This window comes from Macrobrachium nipponense, chromosome 1 (assembly GCF_015104395.2).
Source record: "Macrobrachium nipponense isolate FS-2020 chromosome 1, ASM1510439v2, whole genome shotgun sequence".
NCBI classification, from domain to species: domain Eukaryota; kingdom Metazoa; phylum Arthropoda; class Malacostraca; order Decapoda; family Palaemonidae; genus Macrobrachium; species Macrobrachium nipponense.
The window spans coordinates 2,911,872-2,939,341 of record NC_087200.1 but is presented as its reverse complement, the minus strand read 5'-3'; the positions used below and the strand labels follow the sequence as shown (position 1 = coordinate 2,939,341).

The 27,470-nt window shown below is 36.1% G+C and overlaps 1 protein-coding gene across 4 annotated transcripts in view; it reads left to right on the top strand.

The window, feature by feature from the left end:
• The window catches only part of LOC135219098 (bromodomain-containing protein 7-like), a 339,758-nt gene extending 314,743 nt beyond the window's left edge, over positions 1-25,015 (top strand). For all 4 annotated transcript variants that reach the window (XM_064255538.1, XM_064255535.1, XM_064255536.1 and 1 more), the window contains 2 exons: positions 8,830-8,966; positions 24,443-25,015. In XM_064255538.1, coding sequence (XP_064111608.1) covers positions 8,830-8,966; positions 24,443-24,655 — 350 coding nt within the window. In that variant the 3' untranslated portion in view covers positions 24,656-25,015. The remainder of the gene's footprint in view (positions 1-8,829; positions 8,967-24,442) is intronic.
• The last annotated feature ends 2,455 nt before the right edge of the window (positions 25,016-27,470 follow it).

Genomic DNA, 27,470 nt, shown 5'->3' with positions numbered 1-27,470 from the left:
GGTAACCATTACTCGGTTATTTATTATCCAATTTTGGAGAGAAAGATATCATTGGAAAGAGGAATAAAAATCCCATAATTCTGTGTGACAGAATTTTTATTTCTTTCTTTCTTTTTTTTAGAATTTTTTGAGTCTAGACTAAAAAAAAAAAAAAATCAAAATTCTGTCACACAGAATTGTTCCGTATATTAAGAAGTGTTTATGGTATGATTTTCATTACAACTGATGTCATATTAGCGGAGAAATCTCTACTTATTTTTTTTTTAAATCATAATTTTTGCTAATAAAACTAAAAGTTTTTGCTCAAATGACTTGAAATTTTTATATGATGAAGGTATTATATATATCTAAAACATATATGAAAATTATCTATTTTGCGTAATAAATAAAAAAAATAGACATCATAGCGGACGGTCCCCTTAATTGCAGTAAATTTTTATTCTGTGTGTACTTTGAATATTTTCCTAGCCTAATCTTTCCTATATGCCACAAACATGCAATCTGCCCACCTGTTCACGTTCCTCGGTCCCAGTATAATCCAGCTTAAGACTTTGAAATACGCCGCAACATGACTTACAACCCACAAACTCCTATAAGACAAGATAGCTCTTTCCTACCCTACCAAACACCAAGTCCGTGTGTCCTCTCCTGCACAATCTGTTATTGTTTACTTTTCCACCCCACGCCGCCACCATCTTGTCTTCTATGATGTCATCACAACTTGAATAAATCAAGACATTTTTCAAAATAAAAAATTTCCCATACATTGAACATCACCCACATTTCACAAATACAGAAAATAAAAATAACTGACTAAACTGATATATAATCACACTTATATCTTTCTCCCTCCCACCCAACGTCTTCTAACCTAATCCCCTCTAATTTCCTTTATCCTCCAACTCTTTACCCTCTACATAATTTCTAATATTTTCCCCTGAAACTCCTGCTTTAGTTAATACATCAGCTATTTGATAAGCTTTTTCATATCTTAGAGTCGTTCCTTCTTTAAAAGCTTTACTTAATTCACTACTAACATCGTATGATATTCCTGGCATGGTACGTAGCGACACCCAGTTCAACTGTCCTACCACTGATCTGTACTTTGTTAATTCTTTTTGTCTTAACACTATTACCTGTAAATCTCCTAGCTTCTGGCACTCTACTTTTACTCCTATATACTTAATACTTTTACTTTCTTGTTCTCCTACTTGCAATTTTCCCTTTCAATTTCCCAGTGATTTCTTTTGAAAATCCTTCAGTTTCTCCATAGCAAAAATTGTCTACATGTGTACACAAAATATCATTCAATTTATTGTCTCTTCTCCAAAAGAATATGTTAGGTTCTCTCGCCTTTAAGCTCCACTACTTTTACCACCTTACAATACCATGCTTTTGCTGCATCCTTTAGCCCATAAACAGTTTACTTCAGTTTCCATAATGCACTCTAACCGTCTTCCTTAGTTAGTTTTAAATGTACTTCTCTTTGTATTTCGTCACCTTGTAAATATGCAGTTTTAACATTAATGTATAACAATTCCAATCTTGCAGTTTTATTATTGTCAAACAAAGTTTTAAAATTTTAGCATTGCATATAAGAGCATCTTTTCCCCATTCAGCCATCTCTTCTTCGAAACCTCTAGTTACTAATCTTGCTTTACATATCTTTTCCCCCACCCTCCCTTCTACCTTTTCAGTTACTATCCATTTTGTACTACATAGAGCTTTTGTCATGTCATTTACCTCATACATACCCTTTTTCTCTCCAACTTTGTAGTTCTTTTTCTTTAGCTTCAATTATGCTTCTATTTTCAAATCCTAGCAACACCTCTCCTTCATCTTCAGTTATTCTACATGAATGTAATCCCTTAAGTTAACCCATCCCTTGTCACTTGATTGTGAGTCTTGTACTTTGTACGAATCTGCCCAAGATTTGCCTGATCTTTTTCCTACAAGACTTAATATAGTCCATTCTTTTACTTGTCCTGTATCATTAACGTTATTTCCCTTTTTGAATTTGGGTATCTTTTCTATCAACTCACTTTCCCCAACATCTTCCATTGTTTCCTTTACCACATCTCTTTCTATAGTCTGTGTCTGCATGCCTTCTCCAGCCTATTATTATCTTCTTTTCTTTCTGCCTGTCTACATTCCCTTCATGTGGGGCATAAGATTTATCTTTCACAATACGTATGTGATTTATCTAGTTTTAGGTTTCTGTTTCAGGTGATAGTTTAAAACCCTAGTAATGTGTATTCTAGCTACTTCTCTTAAAGAATCGCCATGTTTAATCACAACCGTTTTCCCTGATACTCCCACTACCTGAGAAGGTCCTGTCCACTCATTTTCACTTTCTCTCTTATACCTCATCTTCCACCACTGCTTCTTCAAATTTATGTTCCCTGATGTTTTTATTTGAAGCAATTCTTATTTTATTGCAAGACTAATTTTTTATTAACACTTCTCTGGCCTTATGCATTGCATTCAGTGTATCCCTTACTATACTCTCTTCCATACCTTTCTCTGCTTGCAGGACTTGAACTCTCTTCTCCCATTAAATCAGGCAAGAACGGTTTTTCCCAAATACTAATTGGTTAAAAGAGAAACCTCCATTATTTATTAAGCAGTTCCTAGCACTCTGTACCCATCTTAATGCTATGAACCAGTCCACTTCCTCATCCTCTATCATCTCTCTTAAACTTTCTTTGATTATGCCTACAGTCTTTTCACATAATCAATTGCTCCATGGAGATTCTGATGCTATGGCTAATACTTTAATATTTCATTTTTCTGCCATCCTCCTTACTTTTTCATTTTGAGATTATCCCCCATTTTCTGACCATCCTTTGGAAGGTGCTCCAAATATAGCAAACCAACCATCAAAAAGTACCTCTATAATAGTTTTTGGTTTTTTATTTTTTATCCAAAAAGCCTGACAATACCTCGTTGCTATATCTACCGTTACCAAGAACTTTCTTCTATCTCTCCCACATCCATTGCTACAACTTCATTAAATGTTTTATTGCAAGAAAATCCTACTACTGGTTTAGCTGGGTCTCTTTCGTATCTTTTATATACCACACAACTTACAATCAAATCTGTTAGTAATCTTTTTATTTTCTCTTTTTTCTTTCTCTATCAAACCATCACTCCATTGTGCTTCCTCTGTTAGCTTCCATATTTTATCTCTACTTCCGTGACCAAACTGTAGATGTAACTTCATAATTGTCCCTTTAATTTCTCTGACTTTTTCTCTCCCAACCCTCCAGTAATAATTCTTCTTCTACCTTCGTCCTCATTATTGATAATCTTAAGTGATCCTATTTGTCTTCTCTTAACTTTACTTTATTTCCCCTAATACTTCCAACATAATTTTTTTTCAAATTTATTGTCATACCCATTTTACTCATGGTTTCTTACCTCTTAGCATTAAATGCTGTATTAGACTCTGTCCTAGTATCCTTCATTCTTCTCAACTCTTACTGATTGAAACCCATGACAATGCGTACTAGTCACAATTCCCTGCAAACTGTAGATTTACATCCTGTGTCAAAAATTGCATCAACCTCTTCCCAAGACTCTTCCTCTATTTTACTAACTTCTCCTACATAAATTTCTGCTTTCTGCTTATTTTCTTCTTCTTGTTTTGTTTCTGTTTTCTTCCTATTTTGAAAATTCTGAGAACAATCCCTAGCCCAGTGCCATTCCGATTTGCATATTGCACATAATGTTACTTTCCCTTCTTTATTTATAGGATTTCTTCTACCCCTACCTAAGTTCTATTGTCCCTGATATCTCTGGTTTTCCTTCTCTCCCACTCCCTCTCTCGCATTGCCTTCTGACCCCCATCATTCCCGTTTCTCTTTATTCCTTAATCCCTCAAATATTCTTTTCATTATTTGTAACACTTATTTTATATTCCAGCTTTCCTTGGCCACAACCAGCTAATTCCATTTGTTTTTTTATTTTCTGTAAGATTTACTTGTTTCGATACAATACATGAAAACCCTTAGCTTCTCCTTCAAGCATGCTTTTCCCAATCGCTCAGTTACAAGCTGATTCTATCTTTTCACTAGATTCTCTTCCTGTTTTGAAATAGTGTTTCATATTATTGTAATTCTCCATTAGCATATCTTTTAGATAAACTTCATCTAATTTGGATATGATTCTTTGAACCTTCTTTACTCTTAAGTTCATCTCTATCTATTTCTTTTGTTACTTCTAGGGCTCTCCCCTTTAAGCTCATTCTTATCTCTATCCCTTGATATTTCACTTCTCCACACACCACTAGCCAATCTTCCACTTGTCCTCTCCATCCTTTGTACTCATCTTGCATCCTGCTAAATCTCGGACAATCCCTTCTCCATCCTATCTCCCTTTGTTCCCTATCTGATCTGACCATCTGTAATCGACCACGCTGTGCTATTTGAATATTTTCCGAGCCTAATCTTTCCTATATGCTACAAATGTGCAATCTACCCACTTTGAACAACACCACAACATGACTTACAACCCAAAAACTTCTACCAGGCATAGAGCTCTCTCCTACTCTACCAAACACGAGGTCCATGTGTCCTCTTCTGCGCGCTCTGTTATGATTTTTTGTGGTTAATAGGGCGTGATTGGAAGGGACAGGAAAAAGCACTTTGACTACATACATTTGATGGTAGTTTTCCTGGTTCTTGATATTTTTGACATACAAGAAATACAGAAATCTGCATTTGTTGGCAATGGAAATCTTCAACTGGGAAATGGCCAGCAGACTAGAGATTGCCTTTAATGTTCGGGCCAGGAAGATGAGCTTCTTGTTGTTAGCCTCAACAGCCAGGAAACTCAGTGACATGCTTTACAAATAGGATGACCTTGATATGTATTTTCAGTGTGATTTGTGTGCATAACCTAGGTTGCTTATAAGTTGGTTCAAAGGGTCACCCATTATCTGTTATGTTTTCAGGGCATGTGACACATACACTATATGGTGCTCAGCTTCTATGGAGATTTGTCTTTAATTGGCCTATCTTCTCTTCCTGAATTTTGTCACCAAAGTTCAGATAACCAGTAGTCAAGAGTGCACTGCAGCATTATTTTCCTGTTTAGCTTTATAACCTCCATATTCAGAAGGCTTCCCTCTTTGCCCAGTGAGAATCTTTCATCATATCTGGAGAAAGTAAAGATTGAGAGTGAATATTGCCCAATTTGCTTGTCTGTGTATTGGAAGAAAAAACACATCTCCATAAGTGATGTTCTGTTTTTGACCTGAGGGCTGACAAGTCTGCCCAGATGTAAGTGATAGTTTAACCCCTTCTTTATACATGTGCTACCAACCTTCCTCTTTTCAGTTCTAGACCTCATATGATGTGGTAATTTTGGTTTGAAGGGTTTGGAGCAAAACAAATGGTATTGGAGTGCTCAGGAAGGTGGTAGGTATATGCACTGCCAGGCATACGATGAAACAAAACAAACATTATTACTGGCTACCTAGATTTAGATAATTGGATATATACTGTATACATACATGCACACATACACATATAGTACATATATGTGTATGTGTGCACATATATGTACTATATCTCTCTCTGAAATAGATGAAAAGGAGTTACATGGCAACACTCACTTGTGATATCAAGTGTGACGACAAAAGTGGAAGGGAAGTTAGGGTATGTCATTTTGCCTTGTGCTTTTGGGCAGTAATCATCGAATACAATGTAGGTGCTGACACTTGTTTATTACAATTATAAGTGAAAAAAGTTGTAATTAAGAAAACAAGTTTGCTTTTTTTAGACATACAAGTGTGGAAATTTTTTAAAAATCTGCCACACCAGTATAAAACCATTTGTATTTAAGTTTTTCTGTGCTTCTCTTCTCCTGTCTTCTTTCTTTGGAGATACTTCAGTAAAAAGTTCATATGTGAAGAGGAATGATTATACTAGCCATGGAAAGTATAACCCAATAATTTTATATTTATATATTTCATTACCAAAGTCGGTTCAGTAGCAAACACAATATTTATGTTTGGTTAAGCTTCTCAGTAAAGAAGAGGTTAAGGGATCAAGCCAACTTATCTTTTGTGTCCCTCAAGGAGAATGTTGAATCCAGAGCCATTTTGATTGCAGTATGGTAAGTTGTGATTGTGCCTTTGTAAATTAGATGTGTGAAGCATTGGACAAAGAAGTTAGGGTTCTCTGATTCCCATTCATTTCAAGTTACACACTTCTACACATCATGTGAATTACAGATTGCTTCACTCTCAGGCCTTTGCTATTTACAGTAACTGCTGAGAGTTTACCTTGGACACTTAATTCCCCCAAGTGGTCAGGTAGACCCATCAAGACTGCTATAACTCAAATATCATACCTTCTCAGTCGGTCAGCTAAGTAGCTATTCAGATGTAATAGGGCCTGTGGGAAGTGACTGAACATTCAGATTACTCCATGCAGCATTGCACCTGTTCCCCTTGCCCTTGGAATTGATGTTCAAGTTGATCAGCAAACTTGTAGAATGATGTGAAAGATTAACAGGGAGAACCCTTAAGAGCTGCACCCCAGGTTGGGGAAACTTTGAGATTGGCCAGTTTAAGGAAAAATCGCATCAGTGCACATGGTTTAAGAATTTTTTTTTTTAATTTTCCATACTTTCTATGATAAGTTGAAAAAGTCTGTGTACAACCCCATGTGGAGCCTCTTTACATGACAGTCATAAATCTGACCAAGTTATACATATGTGTTTTTTCTAATAAATAATTTCATTTTGCAAAGTTATAATTACAGCACACACAATATCAAAACAGATAACAACTAAAGTCAGTAACAAATTCTTAGTATATTGTTGCAGAATATTTATGTAAGTGTACTGAAATCGAAAATGCCGTAACTTTTTTGGATTATACATGTCTTTTCTACTATTTATTTTCACTTTTTTTTGCAAAATTACAATTATGACTGACACTATTATAAAAGATAAGAACTAAAACTAACAGCAACCCCTGAGTATATTTATGAGCAAATTTATTCATGTGAGAGAGGGAAGCAGTGCATGCTCCCTTGAAGTCAAGAACACAACTAATTCATGAGGTGCCCAGTCATTCTGAGCCAGTCTAAAAGTTGCCATTAGTGAATATATGGGGAGTAGAGGTATTGGACCCTATTTCCCACCCTATTCCTCCAAATTGATGGTGCTTAATATTGATGCTCACCATGAGTGACTGGTCCACCACTTAAAACCTTTTATTGCTACTCATATGAGGGCATCTGTCCATTAAGGGTTGAAGCAAGACAACAGTGACTCAAAATGAGTTCCTCCTTGGAGATGATGGTTGTGTTGTTGGAAAAGACTCATGCTCTGTCCTCCTGAGGATGTCAGGATTGTTGTAAGAAGTTTGTTTAGATGTGATTCTTCTCTTCTTACCTGAGGATCCAGTAATTATTCAAAGATATCATGAGTGTGTATTGTACCCAAAATAACCAAAAAGTATGACATAAAAGCAAGCAAAATGTCACTCAAGAACTTGGTCACAGTAGCCTATCTTACCAAAACTATGTATTGTTCATATATCTGTAATGATGCATGTATATGTGCAAGTGTAATGAGCAAATGAAAACACAGCAACCAGACTACCATATAAACGAATTTTGCTAGGTTCCCCTGTTATTTACATTATATTTACTGGTACAGTACATAATGTTAAATAGCAGTTTATCCAACTGCACCATACCAGATCCACAATTATGATAGAATACTAATTGAAAAACAACAGTGTGCCATAAGACTACATGTAGCAAAACTTGAGTGATTGTTCAATGCAATATATATCTCTGTAGCATTGGCCTGGTAACACTCCATACAACACAGGACAGTAAACTCATGTGAGAAAGCAAGACTGGTCAGTTCAGTTCATGAATTTGTCACCATCCATTCTCAACGCACTTGCTTTCCCATTCTTCCCATCCCTCTTTCTCATAGTAAGCTTATCAGGCATTACATTCTCACTGAACAAGTCAGCACATGTACAATGTTCAGCAAGTTTTTATGGCTGAGCAGAGATAATTTTTGTACTCCCAATCTTTGCTCTGCACATCCATCCATATCTGGGTGCTTTTGTTTGCACATTTGTCATTTAGTGTGATTAACTACAGAGTCCTGTTCAAACTAAGTTTTGTGTGGTCAAGGGTGTAGTGTGGATAGGGGAAGTGCAGTTGATTGAGAAATTATTTGCACAGTACCAACAATTGCAGAACATTCATTCCTCTCCAGTTGGGCCCATGCTCCTCTCTTACTGAAAGGGGGTGTAGGTGTAAGAGATGCAGTTGTATATCTCATTATAGGGAGCTCTCACCTCTGGAGAAAACTAAATTATCACTAAATTTTTTCTCAGTAGTTCCTTTATACTGAAGGGCTATGGGTTTTATGTACAAAACATACTATAAGAAAATTTTTACCTTACTGATAATGGTAAAAGAAAGCAAATGAAGAGAAATTAGTAAAAATTTGTTATTTGCTACTTTTTTCATTCATAAATTAACATAGTATATATTTGCATGTTTCTGTAAACAAAGGTGTAAAAGGAAGATAAGTTACAAGTATTGTATAGTTAGGTAACATATTTTTATATTGGTGTGACTGTGCTAGCTGATGCATGTTAAACCAATTTATTGTTGGTCCATCCCTTATTAATATTTAAGCACCAGAAAAATGGTTTACATTGTTTCACCTATAGGGGTGGAGTTTGTTATTTTTATGAGATAGATGGAATTTAAACAGATTTAAATGTTTGGTTTTGTCAGAGATATGAGATTTTTAGGTTAATTTTTCTTTATTTTCTCTTTTCAGTTGAGAAGGTTACAGAAGGTTTGAAGATGGTAGCAAAGCATGCTAATCCTGGAGCTCTAGCCCCTGTACCAATTGTCAGAAGGGCAATGGGGATAACTATGCATCCAGTCATGTCAGAGCCTAGCGAGCAGATAGAGGTAAGCAGTTTTAATGTAACTTATGGATGTATGGTACAGTACCATTATAATCTTGCTTCTTGTGGTAAATATGAGGAAATTCTAAAAAAAAACTCAAGTTGTACATAGTACATATTTGGGGAATGACCCAACCTGAGTGAAGATAACACCATATTTCAAGTTCCAAAATAATTGCTTTAAATAAAGATGATGTACTATTTAGCATCAGAGGATTATAATAAGATATTACTATTTTTCCTCAAAGAACTATTACAGCTGTGGCTGAGGAGAGTGGGACTTGTGGATGGGTTACAGTGAAGAAATACAAGCACATGTCATCTTACTCCCATAGAAACCCCCTCACAAAATTCTTATCCATCTTCCCTCTCCAACACTTTGTGGTGTGGTTTCTGTCAATGTGCATACCCAGTGTCTCTCTGTTCCTTCCAAGAAGGTATATAAAGAGATGATACTACATTGTCACTCGGTGCTTGCAGACAGAGGGTTCATGTGCAACAGGTTGCCACACTATGATACATGAGATTGTAGCTGCATGCTTATGTTCATTCAATGATTTGAGGGTGTTTATGGTTCATCCACAACCCAATGTGCGCTTGCATGACAACATGTGACCATTCACCTGTAGCTTCTGCTAGTGCAGCTTGGTTTGATCATAGGAAATTCTGTAAGAGGTTTAATCACAGTTAAGAACAGCAGTTTGGGCTAATTGGAGACAGGTTTCAAGGGTCATCCTAGAAGATTCCTTTGAGAATTATTATTAAGGTCTACAAGGCAGTTAACAGTAGGATAAACCTAACTGGTCCCAGATGGAAACCCGTTAAAAACAATTAAAAAAAATTGTAAATGCAAGGAGTCTGTGGCATCTGGCATGTGATACGTAGTTGAGGTGGAAGCAAGTCGAGAGACCGGGTTTGAATCCAGTGACACATCAGTCTTTCTTCAACCACCTTTGAGAGTAGACATTTGCTTTGCTCACCTCCCAGGCAGGTTTTTTCACCTAAGCCCATGCTGTTGTTTCATATGTTCTCCTATCTAGTCTAACAAGTCCCGTGAGTGTCTACACATTTATCCTGACCTTCCAGGATTCCTGTGTTTCACGCATCCTCTGGGACAGCTTTAACTTGCAATAGAGGTGCTTCCAGGCCTATTGCTATTGCTTTTGCTTTGTTTTATGTATAATGTTACTCCATCTCTCCCCGGGGGGAATATTACCCATCAGGGAGAGAGGGGCCAGCTACGTCATGTTCCTTTCATAGCAAAATTTACAATTTAACATATGGTTGGGATATATTGAAACACTCATGTTAAGACATTTCAGTGTTTTATTTCTTTTTCAATATCTTAACACAATTTCTGGGAATGTGGTAATGTTTTAGTCTCTGATTTTATGTGATTCAGGACATCGAGACGTTACGGGTTCGCGTTGCAGACAAGGTTTATGTGCGAGGATTCTTCTTACTTATCCTAGAAGTGTTCCTCCACTTCCTCAGCATGAATTTGGTGGCGGAGGTTATCCGATTGCATTGGGCCCGGCTGTTTTTTCAGGACCAGTCAGAATTTTCCGTCTCGTGTCTTTCCTGTTACTTGGGGGGAGGGTGAGTCATACGGTTCACACTTGCCTTATCCCTTACAAGTAAATATGTTTCTTTTCCTTTTCTCAAGATAGGTTTCTTCTCTTCCTGATGGGGAAGGCATATTATTTGTTTCTATACAGGCGCTACAGTTTCATCCCTGTTTCTTGCCTTGAAGTTGGGCATGTCTTATTGTCATAGGACATTTCCTCTGATGAGTAGCATATGGAGCGTATGCCATCATAGGGGGTCACCTCTTAGGATGTCTCCTTTGTTGGAAATGCATGTTCCTTTGGCAGTGCAAGGACATCTCTGGCTACAGCGTAATTATTTTGACAGAGTTGACAATAGGATATTTAGAATGTATTTGTGTAGAGCATATAATCATAGGACATCCCTTTGGTTATCCTTTTGAATTTTAGCCTAGCCTAACTTTCTTTTCACAAATGTATAATCTACCCACCTGTACTCGTTCTCCAACTCCAGTATACTCCAGAAATCACCTTAGATCAACAGCACAACAAGACATATGACCCAAAAACTCCTACCAGACAGAGAGCTCTCTCCTACCAACCAAACACCAAACGCACGTGTCTCCCACCACCCGTGTTATTGTTTACATCCCCCGACGACGACGCCATCTTGTCTATGACGTCACAGCCTATGACGTCACAACACAACTTAAATACATCAACAGACACCTTCTAAAATCAACCATATTCTGTGCATACATTGGACACCCACCATATTTCGATAATGCATAAAATACCAATAACAGTTATACAATATATAATCAATCCTATCATCTCCTCTGTCTACTTGAAGATGACCTGTGTTAGACCTCTTCATTACACAGTTCAGCAGGAAGCTAGAGGTTTACTGTTCATGGTTCCAGATCTGTTCGCTAGGATGTAGGACTCCCTTCTGCATACTGGGAACTTTCTGGGAGGTTGAATGATGGAGTGCCCCACCTCCCTTTCTCAAATCTCCTGAGGACCCAGGAAAGCTACCTTCAACTCCAACATGTTGTTGGGGAATTGTTTGTCTTGTGCTATCCATGCCCCAAGGCCAGGAGCTCTTCATGATAAGCACCCCAACTTTCGGAGGAGGCGTCCGAGTACAGGAGCAGATCTGGAGGGGGCAAATGAAGAGGAACTCCCATTGTTAGGCTCCAGAGTCTTAGATAACCCTAGTAGCTCCGTGTGGCCCCAAACTTAGTGGCCAAGCGATATTCCGCCGTAGCACAACAGTCTTCGCCAGTCTCGTGTGGAGGGAGACCACCAATCAGTAGGATCTTTATCTCATCATATCTGGAGTCAGTCCAGTATCTTTCAAGCGAGATATCTTTCTTGTGGAGCAGTGACTCAGGTGTAAGGCTCCTTCAGAGGATCTTCGTCAATGGTATACAAGATAAGCTGTCTGCTGCTGTGATTGGTGTCATCAAAAGGATTTCTCTCCACTCAGAGTTTCTGTTTAGTAGATAAGATCTGGATATTTTTCAGAACAGAGGAAATTCTATCTGTTTATCCTGCGAGGGGCTACAGGGCTGACTTGTGATTAGTTCATCTGAAGGATGTGGGCATCACTTCACCCTGAGAATTCTGTATGTGGTTCAAGAGTTTTGAGCAGTCTTGTTCACCTAGGAAACTCAGACTTACTATGTGGGACCGTACTCTGGTACTGAGTAGTCTCACTCAAGCTTCTTTGAGCCCATGCATCAATTTTCTTACAGGAAACTGACTTTGGAAGTTTTCCTTTTGACCTTGGCTTCCTTGGAAGAGTTGGAGAGCTCCAGGGTCAGGTTTATGATGTAGACTCACAACAGGTTTGGGTCAGTAGCTTTCAAATTTTCCCCCAGAATTTGTGGCTAAGATGCAGATTCCCATAGTTCACAGTAACCTCCAAGAGTTTTTGCTTTGACCCGTCAAAGCACTGCTTTGTTATCCAGATGACTCATCACCTAGAGCAGGTGTCATAGGCTTTTATCTTAACACAAGCCAAGTCAAGAAAGAGGTGTCCTAGAATACTCTTTTGTTTAACTACATGAGGTGATTAGGGAAGCCTACTCCTCATTATCAAGTTCTGTCACCAATTAGGTGCTTGCAGAAGTGCATAACAGTAGAGGATTAGATTCCTCTCTGGAATTTTAGAAGAACTTATTTGTTCATAGGAATTTGAGTGCAGGTTCCTGACTGGTCAAACCACTTTCACTTTCTTCTACCTGAAGGATATTGCCCACAGATCCTTGGACACTTTTTCCTTGGGTCTGGTGGTGCCTGTTCAGCATGTACATCATCCAGTGCCCTTGGCATGACCGTTTGTATTCAGCCTAGGATAATTGTGTGGAGTAAGGAATGAAAGAGGTGACTAGTCTCTTTTCTTTCTCTTCTCCTGTCTTCATACATACTGGCAGTTTCAAGAATAGGCACATCATATGCTGGAACTGGGTTGATGCAGTTGAGTGTTGCAACCATACTGTTACAGCACTTTTTATATGCCTTGCAACATGCATATCTGCTTCTCAGTAGTTTTAACTCCTCTCTCCAGTAAGGGTGAGTGAGGAATGGTGACAAACCTGTTTATTGTGGCTAACTTGGTTTTGTTGCTTAAACAAATATGGTTCTTTTTCACTTCCGTGTATGCAATGAAAATGGACATGTTTCATTGTATTTAAACCCAGTGGACTGGGTGTGAGATATCCACATACTAACATCTCAAAGGCTTAGGTCATCTTCTTTAGAATTCTCATTTCTATGAAGAGTGGTCAGGTTTGCCAAACCTCCAGTCGGTTCAGGATTCTCATACCTCCATCCAAGTATGAGTCTATCCTACTGTCAAGACCTAAGGTTTGGTCAATGTATGATCAAATGACAAATGTTGAATTAATTTCTATTTTTTCCTGGCTTACAAGCCTGAGGTCTTAACATTGACTACCCAACCCTAGCCACCCCTCTTATGTTTCTTCCTGGGTTTGAAGAAAGACTGATGCGTCACTGGATTCAAGTGCAGTCTCTTGCCTCGCTTCCACCTCAACTGCATATCAAAGGCCAGATGCCACAGGTTCCTTGCATTTACAATTTTTTATTCTTTTTAACCAGTTTCCAGGTTTGTTAGCTATGAAAAATACAAATTAATGAAAAATTTGTCATCATTTTAGAGTTGCAAAGTATTTTGCAAGCTTTTCATTCAACTTGTTCATTTGTTGTTCATATGCAGAACAAACCTTCGGTCTTAACATTAGGAAAAACTTCTGACACCACCTGGAAACTGCTTAAAAACAATTAAAATGTATACGCAAGGAATCTAAGGCATCTGGCATAAGATATGTAGCTGAGGTCGAAGCAGGTCAGAGACCATTCTTGAACCCCGTGATGTATTTAGTGTTTCTTCAACCGCCTTGGAGAGCAGCCATTTGCTTTTGCTCTCCTCCTCCCAAAAAAGTTTTTGCTAAGCCCATGATTCTTTCTCTAATTTCCTGTGCTTTAGGTGTCTGTGTGTTTTGTGGTATCATCATCAACTCTACTAACCAGCCTAAGAAGTCTTGTGAGCATCAGCACACGTGTCCTGGCCTCCCAGGGTGTCCGTGTTCATGCTTCTTGGTTTCCTCTAAGACAAACCCCCATACAACTTGCAGTAGGTGTCATTCTAATTTTTGTAATGTCTCCAATCCATGCCTGGAGTGTCGTTCCTGGCCTGTTGAGCAGTGGAAAAACTACAAGAAGAAGGAGCGTAAAAGGAAGTCGGCATATCCATTTCGGGAAGGATTCCTTCTTCCCCAAGTGGACGTTTCTGCTTCTCATTCTTCCAGACATATTCCTACTGCCTCATCATCCATTGATGCCTTGTCTCCTTCCTTTCTTCCATTGATTTGTCTTCAGAAGCATTGGGAGTTACTCAGGATGATTTTATAAATAATGCTGCCCGGAATGTTGCTGATTCGGGGAGAGAGAAAGCAGCACCACCTTGTTCCTTTGTTTCAGGCTCTAATGCACAAAAGGTGTCATCTGTTGGGGCCTCTGTAGGCCTATCAAGGGTACCCTCCCTGGAAGGCCTATTGTCCCATTTCATGCCTTCACACCTGCCAGTATCAGCTCCCCTCGTAGTCCCCCACCCCCACCCGACCTCAAATGCTTTGGGTAACTACTCATAATCCTGTGTCGACTCTTTCCTTGCCAGCAGGAAGACCAGTGACTCGGGGCCAGAGTCCGACGGATTCCGTGACAACAGTATCTGTGATGTCCTGAACTCTGCCTGCTGCCATGACGTCACAGTCAGCTACTACCATAATTATTGGATGTTTTCATTCAGGCTATGATGGAGAAACTGGACTATGTTATTCGAGAGAGATGCTGCAGCACCCCTGAGAGGAAATGACATAGGTTTGCGTCTTCTTCTTCATCATCTTTGTCATCATCGTCAACTTCATCGTCTTCGTCTCTCCCTCGGGCTACCTTAGGATTATTTCTTCCTCTGAAAGATGTGGATGTCAGTTCATCCTGGGAAATCTCTATGTCGTTCAAGAGCGTTGAGCAGTCTTGTTCACATAGGGAGCTCAAATTTCCAACATGGGACCTTATTCTGGTGCTGAGTAGTCTCGTTTGAGCTCCATTCAAGGCCTTGTGTCAATTGTCAGACTAGGAACTGACTCTGGAGACAGTTTTCCTTGTGGCTTTGACTTCCTCGAAGGGTTGGAGAGCTCCATGGTCTACATTATGATGTAAAACACACCAAGGTTGGGGCCCGTAACTTTCAAATTTGTCCAAGAATTTGTGGCTAAGACTCAAAATCCCTAATTTCGCTATAACATATTTACTTAATTTTCTTTTCTTTACCTTGAGGAATTTGTTAACAACCACCCTCAAGAGTTACTGCTTTGGCCATCAGAGCACTGCATTGTTATTTGAGTAGGACTCATCACCTAGCACCTAGGTGTCGTAAACTTTTTGTTAGCATGCTGCTAACCTCTATCTCTTTATTTATAATATCTTCTAATTAGATAAGTTAAAAAGGCAAAAGAGAATGATAAAAGTATCATTAGTAATGTTATAATCGTTGCTTAAATGGTACAGCCATACACAACTGAATGAAAACTGTTGTTTGCTACAAAAGCCAAACCAAAGCTGATAACAACGTTTTGCTTGCACTTCACCCATCGTACGATAGTACAAAATTACTTTAGTTATGTTAACCCTTAAACGCCTATTGGACGTATTTTATGTCAACGAAAATTGTCTGTCGGGTGCTTAATTGACGTAAAATACGTCGACGCTAAAAAATTTTTTTTTAAATATTCGCAGAAAAATAGTTATAGGCCTACTTGGCAAAAAATTTTTAATCACGCGCCTTGAGGGATGCTGGGAGTTCATGGATCAAGCTGTTGTTTTGTTTACAAGCATTACCCAGGCGCGCATGCACGAATTTCTTTCTTCTCGCACTAAAAAGCATCAGTGACACATCTCAGAAATTATTTCGTCACTTTGTTGTAATTTTTACACCATTTTATATTAGCCATTACATAGAGTTTTATATATGAAAATGTATGCAATTTCCAGTAGAATACAAGAAAAACAACCCATATGAAATGTTTTCATATAAATAATGGTAAGTGCCAAAATTTCAACCTTTGGTCAACTTTAACTCAACCGAAATGGTTGAAAAACGCAATTGTAAGCTAAAACTCTTACATTCTAGTAATCTTCAATCATTTACCTTCATTTAGCAACAAATTGGAAATCTCTAGCACAGTATTTCGATTTATGGTGAATTTTTGAAAAAATCGTTTTCCTTACATCCGAGCGGTAACTCTGACAAAAAATTCAGAAATTCTTCCGTCAGTTTGTTGTGTTAGTCGTAATATTTGCACCGTTTCATATTAGCCGTTACATAAAGTTTTATATATGAAAATGTGTGCAATTTCACGTAGAATACAACAAAAAACAACCCATGGTTGTAGCTTTTATCAGTTTTGAAATATTTTCATATAAATCATGATAAGTGCCAAAATTTCAACCTTTGTTCAACTTTGACTCGACCAAAATGTTAAAAAAATGCAATTGTAAGCTAAGACTCTTACATTCTAGTAATATTCAACCATTTACCTTCTTTTGCAACAAATTGGAAGTCTCTATTACAATATTTTGATTTATGGTGAATTTTTGAAAAAAACTTTTTCCTTACGTCCGTGTGGTAACTATGCCAAAAAAATCAGAAATTCTTCCGTCAGTTTGTCGTGTTTGTCGTGATGTTTGCACCGTTTCATATTAGCCGTTCCATAAAGTTTTATGTATGAAAATGTGTGCAATTTCATGTAGAATACAACAACAAAAAAAAACCATGGTTGTAGCTTTTTCAGTTTGGGAATATTTTTATATAAATCACGAAAAGTGCCAAAATTTCAACCTTCGGTCAACTTTGACTCGACCGAAATGGTCGAAAAACTCAATTGTAAGCTAAAACTCTTACATTCTAGTAATATTCAATCATTTACCTTCATTTTGCAATAAATTGGAAGTCTCTAGCACAATATTTTGATTAATGGTGAATTAAAAAAAAAACCTTTTCCTTATGTCCGCTCGGCAACTCTACCGAAAAAATCAGAAATTCTTTCGTTGGATTGTCGTAGTGTTTGCACCGTTTTACATTAGCCGTTACATAAAGTTTTATATATGAAAATGTGCGTAATTTCATATAGAATACAACAGAAAATAACTCATGGTTATAGCTTTTATCAGTTTTGAAATATTTTCATATAAATAACGATAAATAGAAAAAATTCGACCTTCTGTCAACTTTAACTCGACCAAAATGGTCGAAAACTGCAGTTGTAAGCTACAATACTTACAGTCTAGTAATACTCAGTCAATTATCTTCATTTTGCAACAAACGGGAAGTCTCTAGCACAATATTTCGATTTATGGTGAATTTTTTAAAACAGTGAAAAAAAATGAACTCCTTAGCTTTAACAGTTTTGCACACAGAGCGATTTGTATACAATTATATATGAAATTTTTTCTGCGCTGTCATATATTCCAATATTTATATATGATGATATTTTTTCATTACTGATGGTTGCATACTAAACTTTAGGCAATGACAATAAGGAGCCAAAAATGAACTCTTAATCTTGAAAACTAAGTGTGCTGTGATTTTTTGAAAAAAAACTTTTTCTGCTTCGGCGCTCACTCCCGAACGCCGCTGGCATACAGGAGACACTTTCGGAAATACTGGCTCAGAGTTTAAGATTTAATTAAGTAGAACAGGACTTAAGTATTTTTTACTATATTTTTATTTGCTATGGAGAAAATATTGGCAAACAATATATTAGTACTGCTAAATTTAAGCTGCAGTTGTAGCTGAACCCGAGAGCAAAAAAAGAAAAAAAAAATTCTCACTGGTAATGACTATAAGTTATCGTGGATCAGCAACATGGATTAAACTCAACCACAATTAATAGTGGAAAAAAAATATTTTAATAAAAAATACTGGTCATGAAAGAACGCATTTTACTGTTCTCACTCCGATAAAAGGTAAATATGTAAATCTCGTATTATTATGAAATAGTAGAACAAAAATAATGAATGGAATCTGTTTTTCACAAAAAAATTATCCTGACACCATCTGTTAACAAATAATATAACAAATCGAATTCACAACAAGGCATATTTAAGGGTATCGGCGGCCTGTAATTTTGGCGAATTTGGGTCAAATTCGTGAAAATGAGTTATCGTCATATTTCCATACATCTGGGTCCCGGCCATTGCCACACGTAAGATAATATCGATACGAAGCTTTTTAAATGGTTTAAAGGCCAATTTAAAGGCCACATCCAAGTAGAGAATTAAAGGTCTGGTTAGGGGTGGCTTTACTATTTCATTTTCCATTCATTCTTCAAGTATTTGAGTTTCTTATCATTGCATTTTGTTTCGTATGCCGTACAATATGTTTTCCTGATAAAGATGGCAACTCTTCCCATGACTGAATAACACTGTCGCGAGCCACTTGTCTCGAGAGAGAATTCTTTTTTTTTTTTTTATGCAATCGTGTATTTGTTATTTTCAATCAATTGCAACACTTCTTCAGACTTTTAGACATCAATTGTGTATTATATATACTACTAACATGCCAAAAAAGAAGTTTAGGAAACGAAGGGAAGCAAGCTCTCATAATATCAAAACTTATCTTGAAACTAAAAGTATAGAGAGCTAATGTAGCTTCTGACATGTCGCCACCTGCCATGTGGAAGAGATGCCAAATACTTCCTATTACGAAGCTCCGAGGGAAATCTATTATTCCCTTGCGCAGATATATCAAGATGATGATGATGATGGCACTGACGACTTTGTTTTGAAGTTATCTGATGATGAGGAGGGGGAGGAGGAAGAGAATGAGCATTTTCAAGATGTAATTGCGGTCTCTGATGTAGCAGGTGATGTCAGTGTTTTATCAGGAGCCAACCTAAGGAGTTTTTTTTTATTGAGAAGTTATATGACTGAAAAAGAAGACGTTCTGAGTGTAAGAAATGATGGAGAAATAGTTTCATTACCCTTGAGAGCTCTAAAAGACGCTTTTAGTTCGACGTATTGCGGGCAGTGTGACAGCAATATAACACTTGAAATTGATAAAAACAGTTTTGATGTTGACTTGAAACTAACGTGTAAGTGTGAGGTGCCATCTGAAAGTGTGAAAACAGAACATATCGGTGAAACAACAGCTTCATTTATATATCAAAGCATATTGCTGCAATGGAACATAATATTGGCTATGCACCAAGTTCATTGCTGCCTATTATGAGAAAAACGACAGGAGAAAACCTGAAAGGCCTTCAGATGTAAGAGAAGACCAGGAAACGAAGGTCTGCTATGCATTCAAGAAAGCAAAAGAAGCAAAGAACATCAAAAGGAGGATATGAAGGAGGGGCTCATTAGCCTTCTAAAACTTGGCAGCACAAGAGTAGAGTGGCGTTCTACGATAACCCCCCCAAAATAATATAAACTATTTTGTTTAAGTGATAAATGTTTTTTTTTTTTTTAGAGGGAATAATATCTCTTATAAAAAAGAAGGAAATAGACGCCATGTACGCCATTCCAAGAAACTTTATATGCTTCTGAAAGCAAAATAATTGGTTAGCAAACTTTAACTGCGTTTTTCTCAAAACATACATTTTCTACATTCAAATTCTAAAAACTCCCTTATTTATGAATGGATTTTAATAATCTAAAAAGCAATTGGAATAAAGATAGTGAGAGAACACATCGGCAAACTTATTTTTCTTTTTTTTCTCAAAACTTTTTTTTTACCAATATCTAATGTATAATTTTAGGGTATTTTTTTTTAATTTTTTTAAATATTTTTTTTAAATAGCACACATCACATATTGGATTTCTGAGTTTGCCGTTTTATTTGATAGGTATTAAACTTTCTGCTATTACCTTTTTCTTTAAATTGAATGATAAATAAGGAAGGAGATACACTTTAAAAAACAATAAAAAATGCTATGTTTTAAAGAAAAATATTTGTTAAAAAAAGAGTTTTTATCTAATTCACCTGAAATTTTGTGTGCATCTTAATTCAAACTAGAGGTAACACCTGTGCAAGTTTGAACACCGTCACTCAAAATTAATCCCCGACCCCGCCGATACCCTTAAGTCATAGTTCAACTTAAAAGCACTTCATATAACAAATAATAACCTTGTCCCATATAAATAGTATCTAGAGATCTATTTACGTTAAATAGAAGCAAGAAAATCGCTCTGAATTTAGTTGAATAGGGCAAAATAACCTTGCCTTTGCCCTTAGCTGATTTTTCCAAACCAAAACATAGATTGCTTTGTATGTATTTTATGATACTCTATATGTTGTAATATGAGACTACATACAGTATTATTGGATACAGTGAAGTAAATCATAGCTTTTGAAAAGAGCTAAGGAAAAGATGCATATGTGTTATGTTTGTATTTTATGAATGCCTCGGCACTTAGGCAAAATACCAACAACCAGACAACTGCACCATCTGTTAACAAATAATAACTAAGTCTAGTTCACGAATTTAAGTCAATTTTCAACTTAAAAACACCTCATATAATGAAAAATAACTTTGTCACATATGAATAGAGTTTCTAGGGATTAATTTACACTAAATAGAAGCAAGAAAGTTGCTCTGAATTGAGTTAAATACGGAGAAATAATCTTACCTCCGCCCACAGCTGATTTTTCCAGATCAAAACATGATTGGTTTGCTTGCATATTTTATGATACAATAGTAACATAAGACTACATACAGTATTATTGGATACAGCAAAGTGAAGGGTAACTTTTTAAAAGAGCCAAGGAAAAGATGCATATTCATTGTTTGTATTTTATGAGATGGTCTCGACACTTAGCCTAAGCCACCGACAACCAGACAACGGTGCTATAAACCCTACGGAGGGTAACCCATTTATGAATGTATTGAACAAGCACCATAAAACCGAAATATCACTAACTGATAACAGAGCTAACTGGGGGCTGCCTGTAATATGCAGTGAATATGGACATGTTGCATCGTATTTACTCCCATTGGATTGGGTGTTAGATACCCATATATCTTAACGTCTCAGAGGCTTAGGTCCTGTTCCTTAGAATCCTCATTTCTAAGAAGAATGACCTTGTGTGTTGAACCTCCAGTCAGTTCAGGATTCACATAGTACCTCCCTCCAAATGTGAGTATCCTAATGTTAAGATCGAAGATTTGTTCTGCGTATAGGTGAATGACAAGTTTTTAATTTGTATTTTTCATAGCTAACAAACCTGAGGTCTTAACATTGACTGCCCACCTCTAGCAACTCCAATTACGTAGATATTATTCTGGGTGGGAAGAAAGACTACAGGTAGTGTTCGAGTTACTATAATTTGTCTTACGATAATCCGATTTTACTACGGGGTTAGCAATTAATAATGATACAACAATATTTTGAAAATATTTTTAAATTTTGCTCGTAACGGGTGTAGCCCAGCAGCATACAACCCAGCAACAAGAGAGACAGACCAAATTACAATAGCCTAACTTTATCCCATCTTCTAGTTAAATAAAAAAAAGGCAAGTTAAATACAAAAAAAAAGCAAAAGAGAATTATGAAGTTTTGTTTTAACATTTTACTCGTTTGGTAAGTATGTACAGCCATGAACAACTGAAGGAGAAACGTTTTGCTAAGTACAACCAAATTGGATGACAACATCCATTTGGCTTGTATTTCAACCGTCATACAATTGTAAACAATTACCGCAGTTATGTTATAAATGATGTTATGTATAATAGGACTGTTATATTTTTAGGTAATAACTTTGTTCGCTATAGATCAAAGATTAGCAAGGAAACATACTGTTAAATTTAAACAAAGTTGTAGCTGAAGCTGAGAACACTTTTCGAGTTGCTAATGCTATTGTGCATCGGTAACAAAGATAAAACTCTCGTAAACTTATCCAGTCAAACACAACCTTAGATAAAGTTGAGAGAGAATCTTTTTAATCAAAACTTCAGTTCTTGAAAGAATGCAGTTTACTGCTGTTTTCACGCCAAGAAAAGATAAATAACGTAACAATAAAGCTCTTACTACAAAGAAATAAAGTGAAAATAGGGAATGGAATCACGTAATTTTCCTTACACAATAAACATGCCCACAGAACAGTCTGTTAACAAAAAAAATCATTAAGTTCCTGAGACGTATTAAATTCATATTTCAACTTAAAATTAATACATCGTATAAAAAAAAGATGACCTTGTCTCATGTAAGTAAAGTATCTAGATATTCTTTTATGCTAACTAGCAGCAAAACAATTTGCTCTGAATTGAGTTAAATACAATGAAGTAAACTCATATTTGCCACCAGCTGATTTCCAAACCAAAACATTGACCGCTTTGTTGGTATTTTATGATACAATACGTAATATGAGAATACATACAATATAACAGGATAGAGTAATGTATAACTTTGAAAAGATTCATGGAAAAGATGCATATTCATTATGTTTTTATTCCATAATTATGTAGTTGTCAGCAGCCTGATAGGTATCGCTCAGATATGCCAATATCAGTCCGAATCTGAGTCTGATTTAACTTGGTATCTATCATTGTATACGCTAGGCTAACTTGTTAATGTTATTCAATTTCTCTTAGTACTGAATTATCAAGAATTTTTATGCATTCAACCCAGAGAATTAGCTGAAATTAATACTTACTCTGCCTTATATGTATAAGTATAACGTGTAGTCTAGGGTATTTTACCCTATATGTAAAGATGGTACTGATTACCTTAGTGCAGGCTAGGCTATATTCGAGATAACGATTTTTTCGGCATACGATGGATATTTCGGAACCTAACCCCTTTGCAAGTAGGAGAATACCTGTAAATATGTCACAGGTTTCAAGTGTGGTCTCTGACCTGCTTCCACCTCAGCTATGTATCAGATGCCAGATGCCACAGATCCCTTGCATATATAGTTTTTTATTGTTTTTAACCAGTTTCTAGCTGGTGCCAGTAGATATATCTTAATATTAAGACTCGGGTATGTTAGCGATGAAAAATACAAATTAATTAAAAATTTGTCATTTGTAAAAACTGTTGAGCTGCTTTATTGTGTCAAATGCAGAAATATAGAAGTACAGTTTTGCAGGATTCCAACACATGAAGGTATTCTGGAAATGAGGAGGGTGGTAGGTTAGCAATTGCTCTTAGTTCAACTAGTCGATTAGTCTAAAAAATTTTAGGATGGCTTTATCTTTTCTAATGCAGGTTTCAAAAGTATTGTTTTGCTGGGTTCCAGCACATGTAAGTGTTCTTGGAAATAAAGTGGGTAGATTAGCAAAAGAAGCTGCTGACAAATTACAAGACTTCCAAGGAAATACCACTTTTATGTAGCGACTTCATGCCAGATATCAAAAGGTCTCTTTGTGATCTTTTGCCGCAGCATTGAAACTCCCTTGACCAATCAAGATAAGATGTGAGAGACTATGAGTGCGGTCTCTCCTTGGAAGTATAACATTATGCAACAGCTAACACATGAATTTTCAATGCTTGGCAGAAACCAACCATATTTTAACAACTTGTTAATTGAATGCCCCTTGTCTTAGGGAACTGTAAATCAGTTTCCTCTCTGAGCCTTGTGATAGGGATGGTAGAAACATTCTTACCAAGATTCTTTGAAAGGTTACTTCAGTTGGTGCTGATGCAATTTTCCAGTTTATATCAGCAGCTAGTCTTAATGTTTTTAATTAAAATTTTCAATCATACTAGTATTTAATTACTTAAATGTGTGTTTAAAGTTTTAATTTTGTTATCAGTATTATTGACACTGATAATCTTTGATGTTATGATGCTAAATAATTTCCTCATTTTTCATTCCCTCTCAAGAGACATTTCTTATATGGAATGGTTTGCTTGTTGATTTCTTTGAGAAATAAGAATTATATTAATGAAATTCAGTCGTGGTAGAGGATGGTTTTCAAAGCTTAGTAGAACATTAGGACAGTTTTTCTTTTTTGTTTATCTATAAGTTTTCTTTGCAGAATAAATACTTGCATATTGTTGACTTATAAACTGCAAAATGACCTAGCTATTGCCTTTGTTTAATGTTGTAACCTGTAGATCTTTAAACTTTTATTTTTAGGTAGCTTTGTATTGTTGGAGCAGATTGTCATGAAAACATTTGCGTTAGAATAGCAGCATAGCATTAATTTCATGCAGACTGTTTGTGAACTTTAGTTGCATAATGACTGGTTGTCAGCATCTTGAATATGTACTTATTTAATCTTCTTTAACAGACGGAATATATTCAGAAGGAATTTGACTGTAACAGAGAATGAGGTGTCCCAAACATCAGATAGTATAGGATTAGGGGATGGCATACATAATAAATGTTCTTGTATTCCAGGTTGACATTGAAGGTACATCATCTCAAGAAGAGGCAACTCCTCCTCCATCCAGCACAAGCAGCACACAGGGCAGTACAAAAAGTGGGAATTCAGATCTAGAACTACAGTTACGTCACATTCTCAATCAGGCAGATGCTACATCTCCACCTCCAGTTGTGCAGAGCTCGGCAGATATGACTGACAAGAAATTAAAGGAGATACTAGGCAACTGATAACTGATTTATTATATCTACTTTTGGCAAGATAACCTCGGCCATTGCATTACAGCAGTCTAGGATTCTTGTATTTTACAATAGGGAGGAAAACAATGTTTAAGATAGGCATAGGTCATAATAGACATTATCAAAGAACCATTGCAGATTAACAGGCTTGATGTAAAAGGACTCTTTGTTCTAACTTTTAGAAGGAAGGATAAGTTTTAATTCTAAAATTTAAGTCTTGTGTAGTGTTTGTGCTGTAGATTCCATTCAGAATTGTTATTGTGTGTATGTGAAACAAACGAGTTGTCCTTAAATTACTTTTTTTATGTTTTTTACTTTATATATCAGAATATATAAGTCAGTGTGAATGAAGTCTTACTGTGATTTTCCTTTGTCATAGATAAGTAGCAGATACTTACAGATATTTGATAATAAGAAAATTTGTTCTTATGCACATTAGTGTAAGGTAGGTTGAGAGGTTTTAAGGTAGGTTATATGAGTGTACATATTTGAAAGTTTTCCTGTGCTTCCTGGTATGTAAAGGCAAAAAAGAGAAATTGCAGCCACACATGACCTTTTTGTTTTAAATAGAAGCTGAAAGTAAATTGAAAAGAAAACAAAATTCCAGGTAGCAAAGAAGGAAAAGATGAGTCTGATATCAAAGGAAATAATAAAACTGCTCTTTAAAAGTGGCTGCTTTCATGTGTAGGCATGCCAGAAAATTTCATGTAGATTTTTCAATGTTTCTCAGCAGTGACTTCAACTATTCGGTAAATAGATCTTGCGTTTCAGCTTGTGAATTTAGGATCTATTGAGGTACAGTCCTATATTGACAAAAAAATAAATACATCCTGAGAATTTAGGATCTATTGAGGTTCAGTACTATAGTCACAAAAAATAAATGCATCATTGAAGTTGCTTTTCAGTATGTAAAGTGTATTTAAATCCTGAGGACAGACAACTTGCATGAAAGTTATGTGGGCTTATCTGTGAAGACCATGCATCTCATAATAGTAAGGCAAAAGTGATGTAAAAATGTTGATGATGATGAATACTTTAGGATATAAAGCTAGGATTGCCACTGATGAAATTTGATATTGTGATGTAGCTGAATAAACGAATGTATTGGTTAGATATAATTTGAGGCAGTTGGAAAAATGAATGGATAGGTTAAATATGATTTGAATTTATACCATAAATACATGCATTAATTCCCTTCCATTACTGTAATGTTCAGTAACATTTGGAAAACCTCTTATTTAACGGATCTTTCCTGACTTAAACTACAGTTGACCTGCGTTAGGCCGGACTTCATTAATCCAGATATCAGATAAGACAGACCCCAAACAGGGTCAAGCAATTTAAAATATATATTGTCACAGTCTTCATGCTGGGTTTTAAAAGAAAAAACTGAGCAATCAAAATTTTGACTACTCAAAAATCTACACCTTGTGCAAACATGCTGAAGCTGACTTGGAAGGGGCGCACAGAGCCATGAACAGAAAATGTTAAGAGAACTTTTTATAGAAACACTAGCTCATTTCAAGGTTGAATGTAAACGTAAGTTTGTCCACAAATGAATTATTATTTTTACAAGATTAATCAGAAGATATGATTATAGTCGGTTCCATGGCACTCTCAGGACTTATTCTACTATGTACAATAGCAATAACGTTGTGCCACCAAGTTGCAAGCAAGAATACTTATAATGAGAAACCAGAACCTAAGACTAACAGCATTGAATAACCCTATCCAGTGGAGCACTGTAAACAAGCCTTTGCTCTTATTGGTATCCTGGGCTTCAACCCAAGATTGGTGCTGACAGAGTACATTGAGTGGCGATGTTGAACTACTGGAGAAGGCACACAATGGGGCAGGCTACATGGATCTGCAAAGCAGTCAGAGCTGATGCACGAGCTCAATGACAAGTAAAAATAAGCCGAATGCAAACAAATATGAACTACTTGAATTCTATATGATTTTAAATGCATATAGCGAGTTGGTAGCATAATGGAAGATTATGCTATATATATATATATAATGTATATATATATATATATATATATATATATATATATATATATATATATATATATATATATATATATAGTATATATATATATATACGTATATATATATATATATATATATATATATATATATATATATATATATATATATATATATATATATATATATATATATATATATATATATATATATATATATATATATATATATATATATATATATATATATATATATATATATATATATATATATATATATATAATGGCTTTTTCACTGTTTACCAGCTTTTTTGAAATTGATTCATATTTTCTAATTATTTTCTTCACTTCATTGTTCAGGTTACTAATGGACACATAATGGGGTTCTTCCATTTACTCCAGTATTTTTACAAAAACACGACAGCTGTTTCGTCAACCTATACATATTGACGTTATCAAGCGTACTGATACAAATATAAGCCTACATGGTTTTTTTGACGCCATGAGGACGGAAAGGTAGTACAATTGCCAGATACCTAGTTTTAAATATTTACAAAAGACTATAGTGAAACATAAAATAAGACAAAATAAATTAATATGTTAACAACAGAAATTATATCAAAAGTTGAAAGTAAGTTATCATATACACATTTTACCAGAATTGCCACTATCATCATCCAAACCACCCTCGTACTTCATTCTTTGGAATGCTGTTGCCTTTCTTCACAAACTGAGTAAAAGAGTCGGACATTGAAGTCTTGGAAGTCAATCGACTTCAGGATGATTCCATGCATGCTCCAGGTTCTGCACAGTGACAT